General features: G+C 37.0%; 1 protein-coding gene across 4 annotated transcripts in view; it reads right to left on the bottom strand.

Annotated features, from left to right (window-relative positions):
- Nucleotides 1-23,561, bottom strand: part of SMAP1 (small ArfGAP 1) — a 90,067-nt gene that overhangs the window by 1,552 nt on the left and 64,954 nt on the right. For 2 of the 4 annotated variants that reach the window (XM_030267393.4, XM_072926527.1), the window contains 4 exons: nucleotides 19,909-19,993; nucleotides 10,504-10,631; nucleotides 2,679-2,847; nucleotides 1,716-2,047 (listed from right to left, as the gene is read on the bottom strand). In XM_030267393.4, the coding sequence (XP_030123253.4) occupies nucleotides 1,716-2,047; nucleotides 2,679-2,847; nucleotides 10,504-10,631; nucleotides 19,909-19,993 (714 nt within the window). The remainder of the gene's footprint in view (nucleotides 1-1,715; nucleotides 2,048-2,678; nucleotides 2,848-10,503; nucleotides 10,632-19,908; nucleotides 19,994-23,561) is intronic. The other 2 variants (XM_072926526.1, XM_072926528.1) reach the window with 1 other exon arrangement.

Here is a 23,561-nt window from a genome sequence, read left to right as displayed (position 1 = left end):
AAATTAAATTCACATGAATTTAACATCTAGTTAAAGGTGGGAAGGAATTCAAAATTCAGCACATTCACTTCAGGGCTGCTGCAAAATTATTTTTAGTATTTACAAATATCTAGTCACTGTAATTTTAAGTGCTCAGTGTCAAAATGACTAAGAGCAAAAAAGGTTTTGGAGCAATTAATAACCAGAGCCAATGAAAAGAGATGTTGGATAAGTAACATTTGATTCAAACTAAAGGCAGCACTAGGTAAAAATCAGAGTTCATTTAAACACGGGTGAACAATACCAGGCTGCAAAATTGAACTGAAACAGCTGTGAAAAATTCAAGTAAATTGCAAACTAGTATTTCAGGGTAAAATTCAATTCCGTGTGCTTTCACATAGAACTGTGTATCTGCAGAAAACAAGCCACCACTGAACTTCGAAATACAAAAAAGGCTGATAAAAACATGCTTTACCCAGTGGTTCACCTCTTCTGGAGTAGAATACTTAAGCAGCAGACTATATAAAACATATTAGTCTGGTAAAGCAAGCTCTCCCACTTTCAACTAGAGTCAAAGTTTAGATCAGAGTTCTGCAGACTGTGGAATGTGATCATACTGACAACATCTGATGTGCAAGGGGTATGGGAACATGTGAAGAGCTTGTTCAAGGAGCCAAGTTTTAACATGGAATTGATAAGAGGCAAGATTTTAATTTAAAAGCGGATATGGGTCTTTTTAAAGCTAGCTACCTATGAAAAGACTGCCACCAGTATATCCACAGAGTTTTTTGATCTGACATTTTGAAATTCTCACCTTTAAGAATTACTTTTCAAAGAATGACAGTCTGTATTTTCAAACAGGGGCTGTTTTATCGATGTAGGAAATGCTGTTTACCTTCAGAAATGTTCACATTGTAATATGGAGCAGAACAGTATCATATCATCCAATTTAAGTCAGTCACTAAGGTTCTCTTCTTGCATTTCTAAGTAAGCAGCATGGAATTATTGTACTGTTATCATAATACAAACAATAGGATGAAAAAATAGTTGCTGTCATCCATGCTGAACTCCAAGGAATGATTTAAGTCTGATCCCTCTGCCTCACCCTGCCCCAATAAACACTCAAATACTTGATTTCAAGATGTTTCCTTGGAAAATGCACAAATACAGGACTACATGTACATTAACCCATCTAGAGAACCTTTGAAACATGTTTAATATATTGGATGGAAATGCTACAGATAAATAACAGATGCGCCTAAGCAAATTATCTACAGGAAAATGTTAAGACCAGAAAGCACTTCACATTCCACCAAAATTTATTCTGAAATCTGTGAAGGAAAGTATTCATTGTTAATGGTTATCCCCAAGTAGTTAAATTCTGCTTTTAGTTATAAGGCTGTGTTTCATTTCCAAATTTTGTAACTACCTGAGCTAAGCTTTTTACTTGGCTGGCTCTGATGACAGCTTGAGAAGAGCTATTAGTAGAAGAGCCATGAGAGAAGAGCTCAGAGTACTGAGTTTGGTCTACCTTGGCGAAATTATTCTCTGTTTTCACATCAGTTACCTTTCATTCAACTATTCACTGGTTTATTAACATGTGCCTCTGAGCAGTTCATAGTCCAGTAGTCTTTAACTTGGCTACACCTAACCTTCCTCCAACAGCCACACATTTTCTATCTGAAAAGCACCACTCTTCCTAAAGCACTCTTGTCTGGGGAATGGCCAGTCTTTACCTGAGAGAGGTTCCATTGAGCTTGTTGGTTTTGTTGCAATCCATACTTATTTTGTGGTGGTGTGACCATCTGTCCTACCATTCCACCTTGAGGTCCAACGACAGTTTGAGGAAGTCCCATCACACCAGTTGGTGCAGTACCAGTAAATCCATTGGGCACTCCCACTCCTACCATCACACCTGTGCTTTGTCCCATCACTGGCACTGATTGTCCCATCATGTTTCCCATCATCCCAGTTGCTGCTGGCACAGGAACTCCCATGGCTGGAAAGCCTTGAAAGTGAGTTGATGGTTGTGTGGTAAATGGCATAGAAGATGACCCCATGAACATACCTGTACCAGAGAAAAGAAGATTTCAGCAGAAGTCTTATGATTTTCCACCCCCATCCCATAAGTCAGAAATGCACCAAAATAATTGTAAGGATAACTTTGTCCATCTGTATGTCAGTGCTGCCAATTTAGCTTCTGGTAAAAGCAAAACATTACTTTAAAATTCTCAAAAGAAAGGGACTCACCACGAGATTAACTGCTAAGAAATTCTGGCATCCCCGTAATGAACCAAAATCTTTCAACTGCTGTATTGGAGGTCTTTGTTCACACAAACACAGCTAAACCAAAGCTCTGACAGTTCTGCAGGGATCCTGACAGACTGCTGCCTGCACACTGGAGACTCAGACCCTCACTGATTAATGGCATGGCAGAATCAGACTTCACAAATCTTTCAGTAAGTTGTACACTTGATAATTAGAACAGCTATAAATAAATTAAAATCACATATATGCTTGTCTTTAGCATCCATATTACATTTCAGTAATTTTTCTCAGTTTTATAAAAGCTGAAAATAAAAACCTTACTTTGAATATAGTTAGCAGGTATCTAACCTTAGCTTTATACTTGTAGAAGGTAACTTTCCTAGATAAAGATTAAAATAAGACTGCCCAGAAACCTTCACAACATTATTTACCAGGAGCATTTTGCTGCTGCATTGTTCCTGTGCCATACAGTGATAAAATGGAGTCTTTGGAGAGTTGTTTCTTCGCTGACTCTTCAGATTTTGTTGTTTGCTCAGTAAATAGATCAAGATCCCCGGCTGCTCCAGACAAGGTGGCAGCTGCTGGTTTAGTGGAAGCGCTCTGGGAAATAAAAGACAAGACAGAGTACTGAAAGAAACCAGCAAAAGATGATGTAAAATATTTGCTGTACAGCCTTGCCCCTCAACTTAATAAAACCTCATTAATTTACAGAAACTAAATTTAAGTAAATGAGAATTTAAAAATACGTGGTATGACTAAAGGCAGAAAAAAGCAGTACAGGGAATACGGAAAGACCATCAGACCAGATGGAGGTTACAAAACAAAAAAACCTATATCCTTAACCAGCTTCAGGGCGTATACATACAGATTATTCATTCTTGTTGCTTCTACATTTTTCATCAGTGAGAAGCATAAATCAAGAGCTGGAGTTAGATTATGAAAAATAATTAGGAAATCAATAAGGAGATTAAAATTCACATCTCATTAATCCTCCCACAGGCAGAATAGATTAGAGAAGAGCTAAAACAAAAGATTAAGCGCTTTGAAATGTATCTTTGGAGAAAAGGCAAAGTTTTGGTTATCTACTTCAAGTAATAAAATTTCTAAAATACATTGTTTATAATTGGCTTAGAGTACTTTAAGCATGTTTCACTTACTGAGAAAGCATACTTATCTAAAACTTACCGCAATCTACAAATAAAAGACTGAAATACAGGCAGGCTGGCAGGCTCTGTACTGCTCTTGCAATAGAATGTTTTGTAAGCAAATTACATCCAGTCTCTTAGTGCCGTACATACTTAGTTATATTGCTGTTCATACCCATACAGTTCCACATGGGGGAACCAGGCAATACACAGGTTCTTGTTATATTCCTTAAAATACAAAACTCATCCTGTTACCATTGGGAACTTCTAATGCAAATCATCTGCATGCACAATGAAAAAGAGCCTGGACTGCAAATCATACTTAAACTATGCCCCTATTTTAGTCCAGTTAAGTGATCCCCATCTGCTTAGCATCCACAGCTTGCATGAGTTTCAACTCTTCTCCAGACTAAGGGAAAATCTTCCTTGGAATACCACTGTCAATGAATTCAACATGTAATCAGGTCTGTTCATTGAGATCCCATACCCAAGTTTAGCAGACAGGCAAAGGACACCACAAAATACAGATATGGAACACCCCGATAATCTTCCTTAAAGCAACTGTCTCAGATCTTCTGCTTTTGTTGGTATGCTGCTGACTAAGCCCTGAAAAGTCCACCATGGCCACAGTGGATTTTTTACAAACACCACAATATATATATTCAATATATATTCAATATGCTGCTTCAAAAAACACATTAAGGGTATGAGTTCTGAAGTGCTAAAGCCTCTAGCATAAGATAGTGCCATAATTTAGAAAAAAAAAAAAAAAAACAACAAAAAACAACACAGAACAATTCTATTACCAGCTAAATTTGCAAGAAACCAGCAAGAGAAAGGACTGCACATTCACACAGTTGATAGTGAAAATTTCCATAACTGCTGTAGAAAGGGAAGAGATAAAAAACCACAAAAACAGGAACTTTCTGGAAAGTGAAAAACCTGCATTTATACTACAGCCAATTTAGGCCAAAGTCATCAGGACTTAGTGGACAACCAAGAGTGGGCTGACAGCACTACAGAGAGAAAGAAAACAGAAAAATAGCTATGAAACCTCTCTGGCCAGTGTACAATTAAAGTTTCCATTTTTTTTCTGTACATACTAAAAAGAATTTCTTCCTCTTCCTTCTCACAATATTTTCTGATTGCAAAGCAAATAAATTTTTATTTAAATGGCTAGTAAGAAGCCCTGTTTGAGAAATTTTTTATCAGTGTGACAACCAGTCTTTAAAAATACCAGAATGAGATTTAACAATACATTCAGGTAAAAGCCCACCCTGAAGAGCAGCACTTGTCTTCCTGTGCACACATGCAGGAAGGCCCATTACTGAATGGTTCCCTGCTGGCACGGATCTCCCGGTGCCTGCCTAGGACAGCCCCTGTGTGACAGCCCTGCCCAGCAGCCTGCAGGGAGGAGGACACAGGAGCACTGCAAGTGGGTGAACAGAGAGAGGGAGCTTCCCTGCTGCAGCCTGCAGGCAGCAAGGAAGGAGTTTGCTTTTCTCTGGAAGGCAGAGCTGGAAGCCTGGAGGTCTGATCATGTGATGTTTAGAACCTAAGATTAAATGTTCGTTTAATGTCTCTTCATTCAGTTTGGTTTCGGAAGATCCTCAAAGGAGCCAAAGCACCGGACAAGCACTCCCTGAAGTGTTCATCAGCTGAAAATATGGAAGGTAATGCAAAATACATGGCAAGAAAACAGCAGGTGGCATCTAAGTTAAGAAACAACCAACATTAACATGATTTTTCTATCTCTAACATTGTCATGCTACCCAAGACCTCTATAAAAACACACCTGGCATTCATATAATCATTTTCCTACACACAGTGCTCTCAGAGAGTCATTCTGCAAAACCTAATGTTCATCAGCTGCCTAAAGATCATACTTATAAGCAGTTTCATTATATCAGTGCAACAGAATTTTTCCTACAAATTGAAAGAGAGATGGCAGCAGACAAAATGAAAGAGGGGAGTCGGACACATGGAGTTGAGAGAAGGACCAGAAGACAGAAAAAAGCACATGTGCACTTTCCTGCTATCAGCATGTTTCTGGCTGTGGCTGGTATCTAGGAAAGCAGGGATAGCCTGTGGAAAAGCAAGGCCTCTACTGCTTTCCATTTGTATGGTCATAAATAATAGCCCCACACAACATTTTCAATTTCTCCTGGCTGACTGGAAGAGCTATTTGCATAGGGAAAATACAGTCTAGCACACAATTATTCTTATGTAAGCAGGGTATTAAGTATATTATTAAGGTTTTAAATTCTATATACAATTCTTACCCTTTTTATCTTTGCACTGTAAATGGCCTTGGTGTTTATTTCAACTCTTCCTGGTTTGATTTTGCATATTTTGTTTTTAGACATCTACCCAGTTCCACTAAAAATAATCAACTGTTATTTCCTGTTAATAACTAATGAGGAAATGAGCACACAACTATATCCAGTTCACAAAGAAAAACATTAAATCTCATTTGTTCTCTCTTGCTTCTAGGAATTATCAACAATATCTGAAAATGGTTAAGATTTCTATCACTTTCTCAGATCATATCCAAGAATATAATTAACCTTACAATTTTTTGCTGTGTGTCCAGTACTCACAACAAGCTATATGTTTCCTTTGCAATCATCCTTGTCTAGGCTTGAAAACATTTATCTTCCCTGCAGTCCCATTTTCAACTCCTTTTTCAGATTTCACTTCTCTAGAACTCAAAATACATTTTTTTTCCTCTAGAGTCTGTTGAGCTAACTCCTTCTGATCCTGGAGTATGATGCCTGCTCTTCCACTGCGCTCCACCTAAGGCATTTAAAGCACCTAAGAGAGTATAGTCATGGATTCCTAAATTGTTTGGGTTGGAAGGGATCTTAAAAATCATCGAGTTCCAACCCCTTGACATGAGCAGGTCACCAGATACTCAGAGTCCTGTCCAATCTTGCTTTGAACACTCCCAAGGATGGGGGCATCCACAACTGCTCTGGGCAACCTGTTTCAGAGTCTCACCACCCTAACAGTAAAGAACTTCCTCCTAATATTTAATCTAAACCTATCCTTGTTCAATTGGAAGCCACTTTCCTTCATCCTGTCAATAGACACCCTAAAAAGGAGTCTTCCCCATCTTTCCTGTAGTCCACCTTCAAATACTGAAAGGTCACTGTAAGGTGTCTCCAGAATCTTCTCTCTTCTCCAGGCTGAACAACCCCAACTATCTCAGCTTGACTTCACAGGACCAGTGCTCCATCCCTCTGAGCATCTTTGCTCCATCCCTCTAAGCATCTTTCCCTCTGGACCTACTCTAACAGGTCCATGTCCTTCCTATGTTGGGAGCCCCAGACTTGGATGCAGCACTGCAGGAAGGGCTCTCATGAGAGTGTAGCAGAGTTGGGGAACCACCTCCCTTGACCTGCTGGTCACACTTCTCCTGATGCAGCCCAGGAAACTCTTAGGCTTCCAGGCTGAAAGTGCACATTGCCAGCTCACACTCAGATCTGCACCCACCAGCCCCCACCAAGTCCCTCTGTGCAGACCTGCTCCCAGCTTATTGCCCAGACTGCAGTCACATTTGGAATTGCTCTAACTCCATTTGAAGGAATGAAACTTTTGCTTTTAGATACCTGAAAATATAGACAGGGGTAAAGCAAACATAAGCACAAGCTACAAGCATTTCAACTGATCATATTGGAATAGGACTACATAGATCTCCAGTCCTGCCCTGCTTAAATAACACTCATGATAAAGCAAATTTCTGAAACAACACATTTTTACATAAAAGCTGAGGACTTTGACACATTAACATCACCACAATTCATTAATAAGTTGAAGCTTGTCTGTCAATTTATGGCAACCATGATAGGTACACACACCTGACCTCAGGGAAAAATGAGTATTTATGAACATCTCTTTATCGAAAATATGCCACCAAAGTTTTTCAGATATGAATCGTGAAAAACATACATCATCTCTATGAAAATACACTTTTGTAGCCACTGAACTGATTCTCAGCTCTTACTCAAGGCAGTACAATTCAAATCAGGCCCCTCCCCACCACACACACAAAATCCAAGAAAGTTTAAGTTGATTTGAGTTTCCTGCTTGGAGAAAGACATATATTAAATATTTCACTGAATTAATACTTCCAAACTTAATACCTCACAGTTCTCCCCTTCTCTTCCTTCCTACAAATTTCACTGAAGAAAGAAGATCACACTTTTGCTGGAAGACATACCATACAAAAATTGAAATTAACCTCTGGCTAAAACAATTTAGGAAATACTTTTAAGTATATATAAAAATGATAGACTTTTGCTCAGTTCCTATACAATATTTGGCAACAAACCCTATTCTAATTCTAATTCTAATTCTAAATACAATTTAGCTATGCCCACTTTACATGAAAAAACATCATTAAACATATAAAATGTTCTTCTTTCTTTTCTGTGCCCATGAATAATGCATAATTCATAGCACATGCCTTTTATCTAGTTCTACTGTAGGAGCTGCTTAAGGTATCTCTTTTTAAACCCCCCTGAGTTTGCAAATAGGCAAAATTCTATAAAATACTAAATTACTCTGTCACATATTGTTCTTTACCAGTTCCTTTAAAAATTCAACAGTTTGCATAATAGCATCGAGCTGTACAGACAATGGGAAGAAGTATTTTAAATGTTTTTGAGAACTGTGATAAAGACACATATATGAAAGCAGAGTCAAAGTACTCATGATCATCAATGCTCAAGACATATTTGAAAAAGGAGAAACAAATGCTTCTGTTTTCACTTGAAAAATATGTCTTGGCTATGACAATGGACATAAATCCCAAGTTTTGCAGACATCATGATGTTTCAGTCTCATAACAAAACATTCAAACCAACATTTCTGTGCTCCACAGTGCCATAAAACAGAGTGCATTTAGCATTAAATGCTGCCTTTCAGGTTAAAATGGAGAAGAAAAGCAATCTTGTGAAAACTCAAGGGTCATACAGATCAGTTTGAGGAGCACCAATAAATTCCCTTCTTTTTTAGAAGAAAAACTCTCAAATCCCTCTGTGGCACCTCAGACACACCTACAATGCAGAACATAATGATAAATATCTCAGAGAGAAAGAAAGTCATGCTATTCCACATTTCATTCCCTTCTTCTACTAATTTTTTAAAATTTCAATACATTCTGTTAACAGGTATTCAAACAAGTTCAAGTTAGGGATTGGCCATGGACTTCTACTTTAAATTTTCCAATTTCAAGCACAGGAACTGAATGTTAGGGTTACTCAACTGCTGATCTGAGTTCATGCCCATTTCACCAATTACAGCCTTGCACAACAAAATTTCACATCATAATCACACTTCTTATTTACTTCAAGAAATTTAAATAGACCAAGCTCTTAAACCCTCTCATAATAAGGCATCCTATATTCTCCTAACTCTTCTCTGAATCCCATACAACTTTTATCCATGTTGCAAGGTGAAAGATCTTACAAAATACTTATAGCACTGTCAAATGAGAGGCAACTTCTCCCCAGTCTCAGTTTTCAGACTAGACACCACTATCCTGAAACAGAACGTATGCAAGGTCTTGATAATCCTGAAGAAAAACAGAATCATATTCTCTTTGCCCCACTTTAGTAAGCAACCCACGTAATCACCATCAGAAACTTGTCTTCTGCTACCTGCCCATTTTCCTGTCTTTTATCTGTAGGTTATCTGATTACATTACATTTTCTCTGAGATTACTGATTAAAAATGGAAGATAACTACGAATTAAATCTTGCAATACACCATAAGGATCATGTGCTTGATAAAAACATGCTTGTTGAATGTTCTGTTTGTTCCTCCTGATTACAGCACTCAGAAGAAAGAAAAATGTCACTACAAATCTGGACAGGTTTGTTTATAGCATGTGAATATATTCATGCTCTCTAGTATGTAAACAAGGTGATATGAGATATTGAGAATAATACTGTCCTTTCTACCACTTTTTAATCCATTTAGTAAGTACCAAACTTAGTCTAGAAACTAGCACAAATATGAACAACATGTCAAAATATTCCTCTCACAAAAGGTCCAGTGACTAAATCTTTATCACAGAAATGCATTTAAAATGTTATATATACATATAATTCAGTATGCTTTAGCAGCTACTTCATTATTTAACCCATCACTAGTCATCATCACCCTTCACTTTGCTTTTTTTCACTCTTAAATATTTAGCCTTCTTTTTGATTTACTGCATTCCTTAGCTAAATAATTCTTTAACCAGCAGATGACATCACATGTCCAAGGAACAGAAACAAAAGGCTTTTCTCTTCTTTCTCAGGCTTCTCTTTTCTCCAGGGCACACAGTAACTACATACAGCGGTCATCATTTCCAGCTTCAGAACGGCTGGAAAGGGGGAAACCAGAATTCAGTGCTACCCATTATGTACAATACTACCATTGGCCCGTTTATTTTGAGGGCAAGTGAAAACTTCACAATTCTAGATTTAAATTTGCTCAGTCTACACCGAAATGTAATAAATTAAAACTAAGGGAAGCTAGAAATGGGTTACTACTTTTCACATCTAGCTCTACAGGGATCAATTTTGACATAAGGCATTAGAGTAGCAGACAACAGGCACTCCAGTATATTCTTGATTTTGAGTATGAAACCTCAGATGCCAGATTTTTAGCAGGTCTAAGAGAGAAGTATCTACTGCAGCCTTTCGTAAATATCAGCATCGCAAGGCAATAAGAAGTCTTTAAAAGAATGACTTGATGCCCAATAACTTGAGAACATAAAGTTATATTCAGCAATACCTATTAAAAAAGAACAAGACCAAAGAATATAAATGAAAAGAAAACATTACCACTATCACCAGGGTAAGACATAACCCAATTTAGCTGCATAACCAGAAAGGAAGACTACACCATCTACTTCTATATCCAAGTAGTCCAGAAGCTTGAAGAGGTGAGAAAAATATCAGTGTTACAGTTTGAGCATTTCTAATCAGGAGGTGCTTAAATGCGATGAGAAGTGTGCACTCCTTCTGTGTGAATGAACAATTTTCTGAAGGAAAATACACATGTGAATGCACATATTTACACATACATATAACTAAAAACACTTAATAAATTTTACCTGAGCAGGAGGTACTGCAGCTGCTGGTAAAGGATTAGAGATCATTGGGCCGAAGATATCCAGGTCATCATTCAGCGCTGTGACAACAGCAGTGCCTCCATTTGTAACAGATGCTTCAGCTGGACCATCTAAAAAAGCAACAGAATCACTTTTAAAGTGAAAATTATGAATATATTAACACCATGAGAAAAATTAAAGCTGTCTATTCCCTTCTACCCCACGCCCATCAAAAAAGTGCTCCATTTCTGAGATATTTTTCCGACTGTGATATTGCTCAGATTTTGTAAAGACCTCTTTCCTGAAGATGGCACATTACTGTTCTTCAGAAAAAAAAAAAAACAACCAAACCCCAAACAAAAAACAGCCAATGACAAAAATACCACTTAAAACATCCCTAAGGTCAACCACACCAACTTAGCAGTACACAGCACTCATTTTTCAGGAGTCTCTACACACCAACATTTTTAGTAAGAATTTAAATAAACATCTTACTGAGAAGGTCCAAATTTGGTAGCCATGTATCAGACAAAAGACACTCATCTGTGCTCTGGAATTAAAATTTGCATTTTAGAAACCATGAAGTTATTCTTCATGCTATTTTATTCAAGAGTACATAAATAAACTTTGCATTAGGGAAAAGGTCCATTCTTCCCCTTTTTCAAAAGTACTTTGCACAGACTTTATTCTACAGCTCCATATGAGCACACCTGCCAGGCACACTGAGCTAATAATCCATAAGAACCTATGGCTCTCGCTCTGAGCCTTGGTGTCTGTAAACCACTTTAACACATGAACACATTTACTAATCTAGGTGCAAGTAGATGAATGCATGACAAAAAAGAAGAATTATGCCTTAAAGATAATTTGCAATAAAGTACTTCAAAAGATAAAAGGACAAAAATATCCCAAAAGTGTTTTTAAGGAACAGAGCAGCCATTCTCTTCTGATTTCAAGCTGCTCAAGAAAAAGGCATAAGAATTGGCTAATAAATTTATATCTGAGCATATCACAAGTGGGTTGCCATTACATAGAATGTGACCAATACAAAGGTGACTCTAGATTCTGCTGAACTTTAAAGGGACTGAATAGTCCTAACAACAAGTTTAAGAAAGCTTTTATAGGTAACAGAAGAAGTTAAGTGTAAAATTAACCAATCTCAGTGCAGAAGTCAGACTTCTCTGGCAGAACAAACTAGCTGAATTAAGTCAAAACTTTCTCTGCAAAAGAAATACTGCCATGACTGGCACAGCTGTTTATACATCACAGGAGGGTCAGTATTCTAAAAGCCCCAAAGTACAGTATAGTGAAAACAGTACACTGCTACTAATATTGTTAGACTGCATTCTGAAACAATCCACTCAGAAGACCCATGGATTCTGTGCTGGTTTTGGCTGGGATAAAATTAATGCTTCTCTCAGTAGCCAGCATGGGGCTCTGATTTGGATTTGGGCTGGAAACAGTTGATAACACAGGGATGTTTTCATTATTGCCAAGCAGCGCTTGGAAAGTCAAAGACTTGCTGCTCCCTACCCCATCCCACCAATGAGGAGGCTGTGGTGTACAAGGAGTTGTGAGGGGACACAGTCAGGACAGTGACAACTACCAAAGGGATATTCTATACCCAACACATGATGTCATGCTCAGTATATAAAGCAGTGGGAAGAAGGAGGAGGAACACCTTTGGAGTATTGGCATTTGTTACAAGTCACTGTTACACATGATGGCGCCCCAATTTCCTGGGGATGTCTGAACACCTGCCTGCCCATGGAAAGTGGTGGATGAATTCCTAATTTTGTTTTGCTTACGTGCACAGCTTTTGCTTTACCTGTTAAATTATTTTTATCTCAACCGGCAAGTTTTCTCACTTTTACCCTCCTGATTCCCTTCCACATCCCATGAGGGGAGTGAGCAAGTGGCTGTGTGGGGCTTAGTTGCCAGCTGGGGTCAAACCATGACAGATGCCTTCTTACTTCTGTCTGCCTTTGATGAAGGCAAAGTGGCCATGGGAATGAGTTGACACTACTAGATCTTCTATGCTGAGTAAAAAGTGAGCAGCTTGAGGAATGTGAAGTAGCCACCTCAGTCAGTTTTATTACTCTTCTGTGATTTCCTTTGATGAGGGACTGCTGTTGCACTGATTCTGAAAAGCAAAGTTACAAACTCAGGCATTATATGAGTTACAAACTCATATAATCAGGCATGATTATGATAGAGCTCCTTACACCTTAATGCAAAGGTCTCCTCTTTCCCTTATTTCTGATGCATGGAAGCCAGTGCACAGCAAAATGACCATAATTATAATCTGCTGCACCATTTGATGCACATTAGTGCTGTGAGATGTGTGTAAATAAATGTACTGGTCATTTAAGCATAAGCTGCTTTTGAGGTCATTCTGCAGACTGGCAGTTCCAAAGATATCTCCCCAAAGGTTCACTGTTTCAGATAAATTTAGGAATGAACTGTGCGTAATTTTGAAGCAAAAGGTCTGTCAGGAAATAATAATTTAATGTTCTCATTTTCTTAGTCAGGTAAATGTATTAGAAAAAAAAAATCTTTCTTGTCATATTCCAAAGTAGTTTAGATTTCCTGAATGTAAAGGTGTTTTACATAGAAGACTGAAATCTAAATGCAATCAATTTACTGAAACAAGCACTTCATATATTTAGAACAGTCATGACAGAACCCATTTGCAAAAATATAGTATTTCTCAAGTATTTAATATGCTGCTTATAAACTAATATTATGAAAACACAGATTTTTGATAGGTTTGTTCTGTAAGAATGTTATTTGGTAATGCACATGCCTTTCATCTCTTACTGAATAAACACCTCCCTGTCTCCACTGGTGCAGAAACCAGACATTTTGAATTACAGTTTACAACCCTGTTTTAAGCCTGTATGAATAGTATTAACAGATGATCCTGTTCTACTGATTTCTCAAAATTTAATAGTTGGATATTAATATCTATTAAAAAGAGACACCAAGAACCTTCCTCCTCTTCTACTGAAAGAACTAAGTTTCAGAATATACAAGAAAACCTAACAGTGATTTCACTCTAGTTTATTACTTGTAGCAATATTAGTGTTGCCATTTAAATATATTTGCACGCGGGCACATACAGTCTTGTTTTTCAACATAATAATTCACAGTTCTTATACATAGATTATGGACAGTTTCAACTTCAGCACACTAGGTCATGGATTAGGATGTATTACCTCCTTTTCCTTCTCATTTTAAAATATTTCTGTAATATAAGAAAGATACTTCAGCAGAGTTCTTAGTTTCAATTTATTTTAAGTATATCACTATTCATCCAATTTGTGACACCTGCCATTAAAACCTGATTAGAAGAGGTGGTATGTATACGACAGAAGGAAACACAGCTGTAGCCTTTGCAGGTAACAGGTAAGCATCAGATTAGGTTACATGGGCCTGTCTGAGTATTTTGAGAAATTTATAGCTTCATCCACCACAGGATTACTTTGAAGCAATTAGCTTTTGAGAAAGAGTACATCCATCACTTTTTTGGAGAACACATGGCTAGGAATGAAATATAAGATGTAGCAAAAACCACTGCAATGAGAGCAGATGCAAAGCAGAGCTTCCATGCTCAGTCAGAAGGGAATGTGAAGAGTCAACAGATGCTGTTCTTCACCCTTGCTCCTAGGTGTGGTTCCAAAACTTCTCTTCTTACAGTTTATGACAATATTACACATAATATATGACTGCCACACTGTAACAGCAGATGATGCTTCTGATTTCAGATTAGGAAGTCGTGTTTCAGTTTGATAGCAGAAACAAAAACTATTTACCAGGATGTATTTAATAATATAGTCAAAGGTTCCAGTGAAGTTTACCTTTACAATTCTTTTTCTGTATAGATTTTATTAATCCCTGACATGATAATTTCCAATTCAGTGCTGCCTTCTGTTATTCATATACATTATAGCTTTCATATACATCATCAATCCTTGGTATATTAATCTGCACCAATAGTGAGAAAGACCAGCAGAAGGGCTTCAAAGGGACAGCAAGAGAGGAAACAGAGAAAAAGCAGATCTGGTCTTAAACTCTGCATTTCTAAAACTCATTTTTTATGAACCAAACTGTTTACAAGAACTTTGTTAATAAGCAGCCATGTATTTTTATATATACAATCATTTATGACAGCCATACCAAGACTTTCAATAGAGAGAATATGCATATGATTATTTTTTACACCAAATTACTAGAAAGGCAGACCTGAGAGAAATAGGTCAATAGTTGCAACAAAAATCTGGGGCAAAGATTCAAATAAGGTCTGTCTGGACAAAATAATTGCAGAATTATTTCATGCATTAGTAAAATTTTATTTACTGCTAAAACCTTTGCAGAAGGGAAAAAGCAATCACAGAGGGGCAATTTCTGCATAATACTTCTAAAAATAAAATGTGAAAATCCAGAAAGCTAGTAATGCCTCAAGTGGTTGTAAATGTTTTCCTTTTAGATAGATATATTGCTTACCTAAGCATAATCTGAACATTGCAGCAATACTATGAATGTTAACATATTTACAAGCTCAATAAGCGGGGCCATGCAAACCTCATGAGGTTCAACCAGGCCAAGTGCAAGGTCCTGCACTGGGTCAGGGCAATCCACGCTATAAATATAGGCTTGAGGATGAATGGATTGAGAACGGCCCTGCAGAGCAGGACCTATGGATCCTGGAGGATGAAAATCTGGACATGGGCAGGTAATGTGCGCTTGCAGCCCAGAAACTCAACTGTATTCTGGGCTGCATTCAAAACAGCATGGCCAGCAGGTCAAGAGAAGACATTCTACTTCTCCACTCTGGTGAGACCCCACCTGGAGTGCTGCATCCAGCTCAGAGGTCCCCAGCACGGAAAGACATGGACCTGTTGCAGCAGGTCCAGAGAAAGGCCATGAAGTGATCAAAGAAATTTCTCCTGTAAGAAAAGTCTGAGATAGTGGGGCTGTTCAGCATAGAGAAGAGAAGGCTCTAGGGAGACCTGATTGTGGCCTTCCAGTACTTAAAGACCTACAGGAAAGATTGGGACAGACATTTTATTAGAGTCTGTAGTGATACAACAAGGGGTAATGGTTCTAACCTAAACCAGGATAGATTCAGACTAGATATAAGAAAGGAATTTTTCACAATGAGGGGTTGTGAAAGGTTGACCTGAAACGTGGTAGCTGCCCCTTCCCTGCAAACATTCAAGGCTGGGTTGGATGGGGCTCTGAGTAACCTGATCTAGCTGAAGATGTCCCTGCTTATGGCAGGGGGGTTGGACAAGATGACCTTTAAAGGTCCCTTCCAGCCCAAACTATTCTAGGATTCTAGGAGTCTATGATATATATGTGCATAAATGATATTTATGTATTTACAAATCTTTACTATTTCTTAAATGCAATTTTCTGACTTAGGACCAACCATGCTGCTTACCCAACAGTCCTGACAAAAATACATTTCTCAGTTATGCAACATTCAGCTACGTTTCATATCACGATTAACCTCTCAAAACTTCAGAGAAGTCTTTCAGAGAATATTTCCCATGCAGAAGCAGAAAAGCAGCTTTTAGCATATCATATTCTACCTCCAGCCATGCCAGATGAATGTCCCACACGTCAAATTCAGTAAATACTATAATAAATCTGTTTTCTTCTAGTTATTAATTGTAACTACAGTGGTTAATCCAGAATATGAAATTGTTTATTTTTTGAAGGGCATATCTAAACATGGCAAATGATGCAGAATATGTAAAATGCACTTTTCTTCCTGGCAATTCTGTAAGGTAATATAATTTAAAACCGCTATTTTTTCTTTTTTTTCCTCTCTATGTCAAAGTAATTTCTAAGTGGCATATCTTGGCAAGCACAATGATCACAAACTGCCTGTGTAACATTCCAATATTCCATGGACATTTGTACATAGCTATAATACCATTTTTTACAAAATATTAAGAAATAATTTACATCAACCTGGCATAAGTGGAGACATCTACCTTCTAAGTAAAAAAAAAAAGCAAAAAAACAAAAAAGAGCACAGAGCACAAGGTTAACACTAGAGAGATGAAAATACAGCACCACCCATCATTTAAGTGCTGGAGAACTGTGGTTTACACACTGTGACTTTCAAACCAAAGAGTGTTTCCTATAATTATCCTATTAAAAATTCATTTTACAACATCCTGTATTATTGATTTTAGTGTCAATTTTAGATTTCCACATTTTCAGCAGGGCATTCTTCCAGCATGGGTAAGATCCAAATAATCGTAGAGATGACTAAAAAAGCAGCTTCAGGCTTGGCCTACAGAATCAGGTTGTTGTTTCCCACTGCTTGGGAAGAAAGGGAAGGAATCTGGGGTTGCACAGCAAGAACACTGACACTGCTGCCCATAGACAGCGTAACAATATTTAGCTTGTTCATGTCCATTTCCCCACCTTTCTGTATGAGGAGTTCTGAACTATAATCTATTCTGAATCAGAAAGCCAAAATCCATGAATGTTGTTGCATCGCCGAAAAGTGAGTATCGAAACAGCATCTCAATAACAACCCCCAATGAGGAAATCAAGGGAACCACACAGATCTATTCAAAAGGGCTCAGAACAAACACAAAAGTGATAGTACAGTCATTGAGGATATTATGCCTCTTCTCCTATTACAAGATTTAAAGGTACAATTCCCCAAGGCATATTTTCTTGGAAATTTTGCAATTTGTAAAGAAAAGTGAGTTTCCCTTAGAAAATTGCCCAGGTACAATTTTCATAGGATAAGCTCTATCTAAGGAAGTTTACTTTCTGATGAGGTTATTACTGCAAAACCAACTGAGACAAAAAGAACAATGACCCAGAGATTAATACCATACCCAAAGCTAGCAGTTAGGGTTACTCAAGAATATACTTTGACAAGAACCTGGACTGTTCCGAAAACCAAAATTATTCTAGCATGAATTCTGATCCATTCAAATTACTTAACCTGCTATCACAAGTGATTTTGAGCTGCCCTACTAAAAGCTAGTGCTATTCTTCACTTGCAGAAATGAAGTCCTAAGAGAATGAATCCTCATTAGAAAAACATCTGCTCAGTAAGAAGAACGAGCTAAGCAATCATATCCATTTTAGTATTATTTGATATGACATATCAAAAATTTTAATCAGCAGTGCATCACTGCAGCAAAAAAGGTGAGTGAAATTCTGGGATGTATCCAGGGGGGTTACTTGCTGAGGAAAAATTGTGATCATCCCACTCAACTCAGCACTTCCCAGGCTTCACCTGGAGTCTGTGTCCAGTTCTGGCTCCTGCAATTCAAGACAGACACAGACTGGAGAGGGTCCAAAGGAGAGGCATGAAGATGGCCAAAGGGCTGCAGGACCTGCTCTATGAGGAAAGACTGAAGAAGCTCAGTCTTTTCTCCCTGGAGAAGGGAAGGCTCAGGAAGACTCTCACCCCATCATGTCAGTACTTAAAGGGCAGCTATGAAGAGGAGATACAGCCTCTCCCTTCACAACACACGGAGGAGCCACACAGGGAAGACAGAGGGCAACAGGTACAAGTTTGTCAATGTAAGAAAGAAATTTTTTACTGTAAGACCAATTAGTAGAACAACTCCAGAGATATGACAGAGTTCCATCACTGGAGGTTTGCAGGCTGTGTCCAGATAGGATGCTAGTTAATCTCTACATTCCCCTCCCCATGGACTCCTTGGACCAGAAGGTCATTTAAGGTCCCTTCCAACCTGGACTACTCTATGGTACTGAGTTGATGCGACCTCTCTTTTAATACTATCTGAAGCCTTCTATTGCAGGTGCTAATTAAAAGACAACTCTTGAAATGAAATATGCGGGTCTGCTCTCATTAACAAATATCTCATTTGCAGTTCAGTGGATTCCAAGTGCTACTGGCTTATTACACTGCTTTTCAATTTGTTATTTAAAAGATCTTGAAGCATTCCCTCCTCTAAAATTATGGGGTTTTAACATACATATTATAAACTTTGCCCTTTTTATATCTCACTGAAGAAGCAGAGCTGTTGAACACCAATTATAATACTATTTTCATTGCACATTACATCTCAAGTTAGTCAATGTAATCTGAGTTCATTATTGTATCATAAAGCAGTGTTACCAAGATACTTTTCATATTATGACCAACAGAATACAGAAGCCTAGCAATCTCAAAACCACATATTGATTAAATTTTAGGTTTTAATTAGGTTGTTTGTTTGCTAAAGGAAAATAAAGGAGAATCAGCTTTCCATCAGGTCTAAATTACCTTTTTTTTTCCAGTAGGCTCATTCTACATTCGTTCTACGGTGTTAATTAAGATTTGCACGCCTATAGTAGCAATTACTTGGAATGAGATATGGACAACATACACATAAACTGTGCAAAAATGGTACTTTACAGTTAGCTCTACATCAGAGGGAAGAAACCACGCATTTTGGATGAGAATGTGAATTTTAAAACATTAAAACATTAAAAAAAATAAACCATTTTGTGTTTTGTCACATTATTCATACCTTGAAACAAAAAAATTTAAAAAAACCCAAAACACTCTTCTAAAAAGTGAAGTTTTCAGAATTGCACTTAAGAGACTTATTAGCCTCCTCCAATATAACATAGAAATCATGTGGAAAATTAAGAGTAACCATTACATGGATAGAAAGTGAATACACTTTATATCCATTCACAACTTGTAAAAGATTTTCCTAACACTGAATTTCAAAAGGAAATAAAAATACTGTACTATTTTATTCTTCCACTTACATTTCAAGATTCCATCAAATGGAAAAACACATTTAGAGCAACAGTAGGTAAATGAAAGACATATTTTTTGAGAATGGCCTATACACAACAGTATAGGCAGACAGTGTCAATTAAATTATTTTACTAGAAACTACTTTATTTACAGGACAACCCATAGTTACCTGCCAGTCAGAAAAAAAAAGGTAGATTAGATAAAAATGAATGATGGTTGCAGTCAGTACAGAACACTGAAATAGACACTATTAAGTTTTACAAGGTACTAGTTTGACAGTTTACCATTCTATTAACCAATAGAGGAAATGTATGATGTCTTTTACAGATACATAATTCAGATGTCCTCAGCATTTTCATTTAAAAGTACACTTGTACCATAAACAATGAAATACACAAGGCCTTTGAAGATCACTTTGATAACTTGCTCTTCCCACAGGATCTCATTACTCTCCCCAGCAAAACATAAGTACTGATATATCCACATCCCAATGGCATTTTCTGTTACAATTTTAAATTCCTGCATGCAATCTTATGGTTTTCAAATTAATTTTTCAGTAATCATAGAAAAAACAAAAGTATATCTATTAGAATACAAAATTACTTATCTACATTTGATTTAAAACCAAGCAATTTTGTATTGCTTACCAAGTCCTAAAAGGTCAATAGTGGGTTCTGATGACTTTTTTGGACTTGCTTTAGCTTCTGATTGCTGATCCTCTTTCTTCTGTGGCTTGTAAGGGAAAAAAATAAACACAAGTAACACGACTGAAAAGATTCAGAGCTTACAAAATTTTCATTAAAGATGCTGCTTCAGTATCAGAAGTAAAAGTCCTTTTCTGTATTTGTTTATCATAATGAATTTGATTTCTAATGAAGTATGTGGAAGTTATGGTCAAAAGGGACATGGAATATGACTGTAAAAATGTATTGTACTTTCACTGGTATGTACTAAATTTTTAAATAAATCTAAGTTTGAGGATGGCTTAAAATAAACTGAAGTCTTAAATTGAACCACTGCATATTGTGCAATAGGCAAAAAGCTGTCTATAATTTATCAACTCATTTCACCAACCCAACTATACAGTTCTGCAGCATTAAAGAGTAAAAAAAAGTTTTAAAAGTTTTTAAGAAGTTTTTGAAAAGTTTTTTAAAGCTTAAATTTAAAAATTAGAAGCATACTAATAACATCAATTCACATTTCTGCAAAGGACATCTGCAGAACATGCAGAATTTAGAGATACTGAGCACCAAAGCACACAACCTGAGTTCATGACCTTTTCATTTATAAACCTGAATGGTAATAACAGCATTCTTCTCCATCTGAAAAGGGAATTCCTAGTCTTTTCTTGCCTAGAGACATCAAAATGTGTGATGATATTGTTGTGAAATTTGACTATGAAAATTACTTCATAAATCTGCTTATAGTTCTCACACCAGTATCAGGCTGATCCCCTGAATCCATCAAAACATCAATTTCTAAAATGAAGATTAACTGGTTAATAGTAGTGACATGACAAATGCATTTCTTCGTGTGCATTTAATGCGCCTTTGCTCCAAACTTATCACAAAAACCTGAAGTGGACTGGTTGATCAATAAGTACAGCCTTTAACTAGAAGACATGACCCAGTAACAGTGGCAGGACACTGGTCAAGGCTGGGCAGACACCAACAGAATCTGCTTCACTCACACCTTTAATCACACACATAATGTGGCTTTCACAGGGTCACTGAGGCTCCTCAGGCTGGAGAAGTCATTGAATCTTAATATTTAGTATTAGAGGAGCTTTATAAAGTTCAATGCAATTGTATAAAGATCTGTTTTAGGTAATCCTTTACATTCTTCCTCTCTTGCCAAAGGGGAATAAAGAGTAAGGAGCTTGGCATTTGTAAAGAGCAGTGGTGAAACTCAAGAGTATTGAAAGGCAGCCCAAGTGAACAGAAGCCTATTACACTACAGACACTCTTCTTGAAAATCCCCACTGAAAACCTACAGCAAAGAGTCCAAATTAACCCAACTCCATTCCTGCAGGCACTGCAAACAGGTATCATCACCCTTGCTAATCTCTCAGAGAAATACTTGCTCCCTCTTGCCAAAAAACCTTAGTATGACTTTACATATCTTGCTCAAGATCCAGCTGTTTGGGAAATAGCCTGATGAAAAAACAGTCCACAAATTCACTGATTCCATTGTGTATTGTAACTTTTAGCACTGTGTTTACAATCTGGAGCATAGCACACAGATTCCAAACACTCAAAAAAAGTTCTCATTTTTGAAAGCAAACCATGACAGAGTATCAAGTTTTTTTAAAAGTGACCAATTCAAAATGAAGTTTTCTACAACTGATCATACCTCAGTAAATATGCCATAAACCAACAAAATTATTATTATCAACACTAATGAAAATTAACAGTGAGTACTTCAAAACAGAATGTGCCATAAAACCTTGAACATTTGAGTCTTCTCCATCTCTGTAAGAAACACAATGGGTCACAGAAGTTGCAAAAAGAAGCATTTCTGACATGCTCCTTTATTTAATGAAACTGGCTTTTTTTCCTTTTGCTTAAACAGCTTAAAATTTATGAATACAGAATGATTTCTTTCAACTGAAAAGAAAAACTGTTATAATTATATTAAATGTGCAAATTTTCATGACACTGTAATAGATTTCTGATAACTACCTAAAACCGTAAGTTTGAAAGAATTTAAAGCTTGACAGGTTAGTTTTGAATGCAAACTTTTCACAGAAGTCAAACACTTCTGCATACATTAATAAGAACTGAAGAGAGAAAGCTCAAATACCACTTTCTTTTATTTGGTACTTAGTACTGTGGCAAATTAATCTCATTATCTAAACAAAACATTTAAAAATATGGGAGGAATAATCTACTTACTCTGCTTTGTCAAATAAACATTTTCAATACATATTAAATTCATATTTCTGTTTCATCACTCTCTAAATAGGAAAGGCAATGAAGATACAAGGTATAAAAATATTAATTTCTATAAAAAATATCACCCCTTAAGATGCCCTTTTCCAATATTGTAACTATTATTTCCTCATCAAAAGTTTCTGTCCCATTTTGCTCCCCTTGCCAGTATATAGCCAGTATACAAACTACTAGATTTTAAGGTTACTTCATAGTCAATTACTTTAAGAAAAGCTGCAAAATTATTTTCAAGGTCATCAGTACATCAAATATTTCTAGCCATTAATACTGCATTTGTTTCCTTGGTGAAGATTTTCTCCCTTTAGCACTACTCAACATCTTAGCAGCTATAAAGTTTTCACCAACATTCTAATCTTTACTCTGGAAAATGAAAAAACACATTAGTCACCTAACATTTACCAATAATTCATCTGTATAACAGCAGACACATAAAGCAATATTCAGCAGCTATCTGGAACAAAAGATCTTCCTCTTTAATTTTACCTGCCAAATTATTTTGTTCCCACATTCTCTCACCATAACAAACACCATTTCCTGGAATTTCCTATGTTCCTGCCTGAGATTTCAATCAATTCTGTAATTTGTTATGCCTTTATTTCTGTTTAAGATGCTTCATGGCACATAGAAGGGCTCTTGTGCAGATTCAGAAGACATTTGTTTGGTGCTTAAGGTCTGCCATGATTCACAGATCAACAGGGACTTCTCTAAAGTCATCTGCACTTAGGCATAAACTAGGTAAGGCACCAGTGGGATGAGTTAAAACAAAAAACTTGCATACACACAATTACTCTTAAGAATACCTAAATGATCCTCACTACCATGCTGCTTCTTGAGAGTCTTGTTCTCTGTTCAGTCCATAGATTCTGCACTGTGGTCCACCCGAAGTAGATATAACAAAAAGCAATGGCTTACTTCAGTGCTATGTAGCAGAGATCATACCGTATTTCTGGGTTGAGGAGAGACCATCAAGAGGTCTCTTCCAGCCCAAATAATTCTGGCATAAGCAAGGTATTGAAACTTTTGGACAAGAACAGAAAGAAAGCCACACTGGAGTCACTAGAAAGTTTTGCCTCAAATCAGAGGAAGAAATGTGATGTTTAATTTCTTTTTAGCAGTTTTGCCCCAATAGGACTCATTCATGACTAAGCTTTGTGTAGAGAGTAGCCTTTCAAGATATTAAGTACTGTACTCAGTGAGCATGGGAGTGTGCAACAAGAAAAAAACCTGCATAACATTTCTTAAACTTAATGTTCAATTTAGTTTTGTGTTCTATCTAAAAAATACCACATTTTTTAGAGGTGTAAGGTAGCATGACGAATGCTTGGGAGTCTTGCTGCACTAAGATTCAT

This window comes from Taeniopygia guttata, chromosome 3 (assembly GCF_048771995.1).
Source record: "Taeniopygia guttata chromosome 3, bTaeGut7.mat, whole genome shotgun sequence".
In the NCBI taxonomy this organism is placed as follows: domain Eukaryota; kingdom Metazoa; phylum Chordata; class Aves; order Passeriformes; family Estrildidae; genus Taeniopygia; species Taeniopygia guttata.
Note: the sequence above shows the minus strand (reverse complement) of the source record. Positions and strands in the feature narration are given on the sequence as shown.